The 7,333-nt window shown below is 43.4% G+C and overlaps 1 protein-coding gene across 1 annotated transcript; it reads left to right on the top strand.

Annotated features, from left to right (window-relative positions):
* Nucleotides 1-169: 169 nt before the first annotated feature.
* Nucleotides 170-721, top strand: LOC138892995 (uncharacterized). Its single transcript, XM_070176757.1, has one exon. It carries the CDS (start codon nucleotides 170-172, stop codon nucleotides 719-721), a length of 552 nt encoding a protein of 183 aa, XP_070032858.1.
* Nucleotides 722-7,333: the final 6,612 nt, after the last annotated feature.

The following is a 7,333-nucleotide window of genomic DNA, read 5'->3' as shown; positions in this document are numbered from 1 at the left end:
ACCATGGGACGAACGGTCACCGGACAGGGGACTGCCGGCACCTCCGGGAGGAGGTGGCAACACTATTGAAGAATGGTCACCTTAGAGAATTCTTGAGTGACCGAGCTAAGAACAATTATGGTCATAACGGAGACGACGCGGAACCTTTGAAAGTAGGAGAATAACTCCCATGCCAGATGATCAATATGATCTTCGGGGGAATGAGATTAACGGGGTCACCTTTTCGGCAGCAAAGAAGATGAAAGTATCAATAACTCATAGTAAAAGGCTCCGGGAAGACGATATCACCTTCACAGAGGAGGACACAGACAGATTTTTGTTACCACACAATGACGCACTGATAATTTCTTTAAATGTGTTAGATTTTAAGTTTAAACGTGTTCTGGTAGATCCAGGAAGTTCGGTTAATATCATACAATGGAGAGTATTGGAGCAAGCTAATATCACCGGAAGCATTATCCCGGCAACAAAGCTCCTCGCTGGATTCAACCTTGCGAGCATGACGACCCGAGGAGAGATTTTGCTGCTCACAAACGCAGAAGGGGTAATGAAAACAACTCTCTTTGAAGTAGTAGATGGTGACATGGGATACAACATCATCCTGGGAAGGCCATGGTTACACGAGATGAAAGTTGTACCCTCAACATATCACCAATTGCTGAAGTTTCCAATGCCCGAAGGAATCAAGAAAATAAGAGGTGATAAATCGGCAGCAAGGTAGATGAATGCAATCTCAGTTTCCAGTAGAAAAGGAAAGGAACACACGGCATAACAATTAAGAGAACCGGCACCTACACCCGAGCTAGAAGGAGTTAGCCCGGAAGCAGAGTCATTAGAACAATATCAGGTGCCAAGATATTTCCAAGTTCCAGAAGAGACGGACACAACAAAGTCCACGACGGAGGAACTGGAGCAAGTTGCATTGTTTGAGGAATTCCTAGAGAGAAAATTCTATTTGGGGACAGGACTGCACCCGGAGCTCAGGTCTGGTTTTATTGAATTCCTTAAATTTAATGCTGATTGTTTTGCAAGGTCGCACGAGGATATGACAGGTATCTCAACGAAAATAGTCGTGCACAAGTTGATTTTGGATCCCGACGTACCTCCGGTAAGGCAGAAGAAATGCCCTATTGCCGAGGCAAGGAATAAATTCATCAAAGAAAAGGTAACCTGCTTGCTTAAAATCGCTTCGATCCGAGAGGTAAGATATCCGGACTAGCTAGCTAGTGTAGTGGTAGTTCCTAAGAAGAATAATGAATTTCTCATGTGTGTAGACTATAAAGACCTTAATAAGGCGTGCCCGAAAAACTCGTTCCCACTATCAAATATCGATCAAATAATTGATGCCACGGCTAGGCACGAGTTGATGAGTTTCCTCAATGCTTATTCCGGGTACAACCAAACCAAGTTGAACCCGGAAGATCAGGAAAAAACTTTGTTTATAACGAATTTTGGTACATATTGTTACAATGTAATACCCTTCGGGTTGAAAAACGCCGGAGCCACTTATCAACGGCTCGTAAATAAGACGTTCGAAAAGCAAATAGGAAAGACTGTGGAAGTTTATATAGACGATATGCTCGTTAAGTCTTTGAATGAAGGTGACCATCTTAAGCATTTGCAAGAAACATTCGACATCCTGAGGAAGCATAACATGAAACTTAATCCCGAGAAGTGCGCGTTCGGGATTAGTTCCGGTAAGTTTGTGGGATTTCTGGTCTCACAAAGGGGAATTGAGGTAAACCCCGATAAAATCAAGGCCATAGAGGATATCCCGGATCAATTGTCAAACATAAAGTAAGTCCAAAGGCTCACAAGAAGATTAGCGTCTTTGAGCAGGTTCCTTTCCCGGTCATCAGAAAAATGTCATTGCTTCTTCACACTGCTCAAAAAGAAGAAGAATTTCGAATGGACACCGGAGTGCTAGCAGACTCTGAGGGATCTGAAGAAGTACTTATCAAGCCCTTCATTGCTCTCAAAATCAAAAGAAGGTGAAACATTTCTGTCTACCTCGTGGTTTCAGAAGTTACGGTAAGTGCAGTTTTAGTCCGGGAGGACGAAGATACGCAATTTCCCATTTATACGTTAGCAAAATTTTAATGGGAGCAGAAACTCGCTACCCACATTTGGTAAAACTGGCCTTAGCTCTCGTAGTCGCCGCTCGAAAGCTGAGGCCCTACTTTTAATGTCACCCGATAGCTGTGGTGACTACTTTTCCTTTGCGGAACATCCTCCATAAACACGAGCTCTCGGGAAGATTGGCCAAATGGGCCGACGAACTGAGTGAGTTCGACATAGAATACAAACCAAGTGCAATTAAGTCGCAAGTCTTGGCTGACTTCGTGGCCGATTTCAGTCCGGGACTGCTTTCTCTAGCAACCAAGGAGGCAGTAATGGTGTCGGAATCGACATTAAGGGTCTGGACCTTATTTACGGACGAAGATTCCAATGTAAAGGGGTCTAGAATCGGAATAGTCTTAATCACGCCTTCGGGGGAAACCCTAAGGCAAGCCATCAGAACGATCCCTTTAACTAACAATGAAGCAGAGTATGAAGCTTTGATTAAAAGGCTCGAATTGGCCCGGGGACTTGATTTCGAGGTTATCGAAATTATGAAGAACGTATGCAACAATATGTAGTAAAGGTCCAGGCTCTTTTGTTGCGATTCCGGGAGTGGTCAATCACTCACATCCCGAGGGAGAATAATGCATAAACGGATGCATTAGCAAACTTTGGATCATCGACGAAAATAAAAGGATCAAAATCCAGGATGGTAGTACAACTTATGAGCTCAGTCTTGGATACGGATGGTTACTATGAGGTAAATTCGACTAGTCTGGTCTGGGACTAGAGAAATGAAATAATCAACTATCTCGAGCATGGAAAGTTGCCCGAAGACCCCAAAGCATCACGGGCGTTACGCGCCAAAGATGCACATTATGGCTTCAAGAGAGGCCAATTGTATAGAAAATCCTTCCATGGCCCGCTGGCCCGATGCTTAGGAGCGTCAGAAGCTAATTATGTCATGAGAGAAGTCCATAGAGGAATATGCGGCAATCACTCGGGCGCAAATTCTTTGGTGCTGAAGTTGGTACAGGAAGGATATTACTAGCCTCGCATGGAACAAGATGCCAAAGACTTCGTACGAAAATGTGATAAGTGCCAACACTACGCACCACTAGTACACCAACCGGCAGAACCTTTACATTCGGTTTTGTCCCCATGGCCGTTCATGAAATGGGGGATGGATATCGTCGGACCACTGCCATCGGCTCCCGGAAAGGTAAGGTTTCTTTTAATTGTGACTGACTATTTTTCTAAATGGGTGGAGGCAGGTCCTTATCAGAAGATCGGAAAATGCGAAGTGGTTGACTTCCTGTGGAAAAATATAATTTACAGATTCGGAATACCGAAAGAAATAGCATGAGACAATGGGCCAGAGTTTATCGGTGCAAAAGTTACAAAGTTCCTCGAAGATTTGAAGATAAAGAGGATCACATCTTCCCTTTATCATCCGAGCGCAAATGGTCAAGTGGAGTCAACAACAAAGTGATTATTCAAAACCTTAAGAAAAGGTTGGAAGCAGAAAAAGGTAAATGGCCTGAAGAATTGCTCGGAGTTCTATGGTCCTATCGAACAACGGCCAAATCGAGTACAGGAGAAACTTTTTTTTCCCTTGTGTACGGTGCTGAAGCCCTAATCCCAGTGGAAGTAGGTGAATCTACTTTGAGATATTTTTGGGCAAATAAAAAATCGAACAACGAGGCGATGTTAATCAACTTGAAACTGCTCGAGGAACGCAAGGACTTGGCGCATGTAAGAATGGTAGCTCAAAAGCAGAGAATGGAGAAATATTATAATTGAAGATCCAACTTCCGTTATTTCAAAGTAGGAGACTTGGTTCTGAGGAAAGTAACCCAAAACACCCGGGAGCTCAATGCGGGGAAGCTAGGTCCAACGTGGGAAGGTCCTTACCGAATTTCAGCTATCACTGGGAAATGATCATACGAGTTGGAGAACCAGAATGGAGACAAGTTGCCTAGCAACTGGAACATGGCATACCTCAAAAGATATTATTGCTGATGAACATTATTCAAGCGGAAAGTATGTGCTGCACTCTTTTTCCCTTCGTTCAGTTTTTGTCCCAATTGGGTTTTTTCTGGCAAGGTTTTCAACTAGGTAGTAACAGAAAGCATACTAGGAAGACATCTGCCATAAGACCTTTGTTAGCAAGGCAAACAAGCAAGCTTACACTCGGGGACAGTTAGATAATTTTTGGTTCAATAAAAAATTCACACTGGAAAGTTAAGTTTGCTACCGAACAAAGGTTATCCTACCGTTCACGAGAACAAACCACTAGAGGGTTGTTAGATATTCTTTCGCTCGATAGCATAAATTCCTGAGGGGAAGTAAAGTTGTGTTACCAAGTTGAGTATTATCTAGAAATTCATTAGTGGAATCTTCGAATATACGTGACTTCCAGTGTTCCAATTCGCACTCTTCGCATTCGAACACTGGGGGGGGGGGGGGGGGGGGATGATATGAGGTTATGACAACAATGACTGCCACGTCATCCGGGGAATGAAAATCCAGAAACTAAACTCATCATCGGGACCAGGGACTGCGCAACCAACCCCATAGAAACAAGTTATACAAGATAGCCACAAGTAATGGCAATTTCTTTTTAGCATAGCAAATGCTTATGTATTTTTTGGAATAAAATGAAATCCTTTTGTTTTTATCTTGTTTCTTGTCTGAACGATGAATAAACTTTGTCATTTAAAAGTTAAACAAGTACTTCAAATTTTAGTGCCGTAATGAACAGGAGACGTCCTCTTCAAGAGCAACGTAAAAATAAGAGGTCCCTCTCTTATAAAAACCCTCACGTTAAAGGGTTGGTTCCGGAAACAAAAATGCCTTCGGGGAAAAATACACCCGAAGCCACATATGAAAAGGACGCAAAAAGTAAACTTGCACAAATACTTATAGAAACCCTCACATAAAAGGGATAATGCTCGGAACCAAAGTGCTTCGAGGAAAAAAAATTCGAGACTACATATAGTAAAGCGTGAATAGAAAAACGTGCACTAAAATCTTGAGAAAATGCAAAGATTATAAACTTGCATGGATATTCAAACGAAAGTAAGACTCAAACGATATTTGAGCAAAAATATGCCTTTATTTACAAGAACATGCCAAAACGGTAAAATTTCAAAATGGGAAAAAGAAAAGAAAAGCTAAACTACAGCGCTTCCGAAACCAGTAGGAAGAGAAGTGTCCGCATTCCCGGGAGAAGTAGATGGGTCCACTGACAACTGGACATTTTCCCTACTTTGGTCTTCAGCATCGTCGCCTTCCGATCCCTCTTCAGTTTCTGAAAACTCTGAACCGGAACCAGAAGAACCAGGAGCATCAGACTGCGTCGGGAATCCATTTTTAGCCGCTAACTCAAGTTCTCGGGCCTTAGCAATATCGGCATCAAATGCGATGATACCAGCTTTGGCCTCCTCCAAGGTTTTTCTCCTCATGCCGTACATGGCGTAAGTTTTTTCAACGACGAGGGAAGTCACTCAACACTTAAGTTCTTCTTTGAGTCGGGTAACCTCGGCAGAAAGGCTTTCCCGGGCGGACTTAGCAGATTTGAGGCTGACGTCAAGGTCACAGACAATTAAACTAAAAAGCCTATTATGCTTAATAGATTTCTTGTACTTCTCTTTTAGATGGGCGTGTTTTTCCCCCACAACAGCAAGCTCTTCGATTTTGGAGTTCAAGGCTGCTTCTAAGTTAGTTACGTTTTCGGCAGTAGCAGCCTCGTTCTCGGTTGCACCAAGAATGGCATCCAGGACTTCAGCCGATTTGGCCTTAGTTTCATCAAATCTAACCCTCAGCGGGCCAATTTCTTTGCTAAGGGTTACCATTTCTTGCTCACTTTGCTACAAACGAGCCTCCAAAACTACGGCCTCAGTAGCTTTGCTTTCCAGTTCTGAGAGGCGGAGAATAGTTTGGTCTCGTTCCACCAAAAGCCGATTCCGTTTAGAAGTAAGTTCTTCCTTTACACGAATCAACCTTTGAAGGCCCTCAGAAGCAAGAACGTTGGCCTACAAAACAAGAAGAAGTAAAACTTAGAATACATTCATACAAAAGTAGAAGAAGTAATGAAGGAAGAAAAGAACGTATCGTTGCGGCGTTGTGCATGGCATTGTTCAACAAGCACTCTCCCGAGATTGCCTGAATCTTTTCCCAGTCTTTTTCTGAAGCCAAAGGCTTCAGATAATTAGCAAGCTCCACCGGTCGGGATAGCAAGTTGCATCCGATAGAGACCGAAAGAGTAACGTTCCTCCTCCTTTGTGGATCTTCAGAAGGGGCACCATAATTTTGCCCCAAATTCCCATGAACTGGGAACTGTGGAATAGGAAGACCTTCTTCATGGTTAGATGCGGCCGATGGAGGTGATGTAGCAACTATTGGTGGAAGAGTGGTTGAAGATGGAAGTGATGTAGCAGTTGCTGGTGTCAGTGAAGGTGGAGATGAAGCTGATGGAGTTGAAGAGTGAGAAGAAGCTGCATCAAATGCAGTGCTGGATGTTGGATGCTTGCCAACCAAAGATGGCAAGGACCCGGTACTCAGCCCCGCAGCACCGATAACAACAATTGGGGCCCGAAAATAGGATTTGGCATTTTCTACCAAATTATATTCTCCCCAAAGTGCCGAGACATCGTCTCCAGTTGGTGTAACTATATCAACAGGTCGAGCCTCCTGTTGAGATGATGAGGATCGTCGTCTTCTATGTAGAGAAGCTCCCTCATCGCTAGCTTCTTCTTCATCATAAATCATCATGGTGTCTATGATCGGCCTGGAAAGAGGACCAGTCATCATCGCCACCGAAGATGATTCGGGGGCATCCGTCTTTGCCCTCTTATTCTTTTCCCCGGCCGTAGAGGAACGTCTTCTCTTTGGTTGCTTATCCTCCGGTCGGGGACTCCGTAAAGAAGTGTTTGCACGTGAAACATGCCCGAAGATACATATTCGAGTAAGTGCTTCCTAAAGCAGCCTCGCTGCATCAGTAGGATTAGCCAAAACATCCTCCTCAGGGACAGCAACAGAGCCCGCAGGTAGACTTAATTTCGTGAACAAGTCAAAAGGGTTCAACCAAGTTCTCCATATACAAAAAAATGGAAGCAAGGTAAACTAAAATTACCATGATTTTTGGCCTTTCACTCATATTTAAGGGCTAGTTCTTTCCACAAATAAGTCAGAGGAGTTGAAGTTGGCAAGATTATTGATTTTTAGTAAAACGTAATCGCAAGAGGTTTTTGCTATCTTTTAACACAAT

Source organism: Nicotiana tomentosiformis, chromosome 5 (genome assembly GCF_000390325.3).
Source record: "Nicotiana tomentosiformis chromosome 5, ASM39032v3, whole genome shotgun sequence".
Taxonomy (NCBI): domain Eukaryota; kingdom Viridiplantae; phylum Streptophyta; class Magnoliopsida; order Solanales; family Solanaceae; genus Nicotiana; species Nicotiana tomentosiformis.
Note: the sequence above shows the minus strand (reverse complement) of the source record. Positions and strands in the feature narration are given on the sequence as shown.

Bases quoted from the DNA above. Each gene is read 5' to 3' on its own strand.
- LOC138892995 (XM_070176757.1), top strand. From the start codon at position 170: ATGCCAGATGATCAATATGATCTTCGGGGGAATGAGATTAACGGGGTC.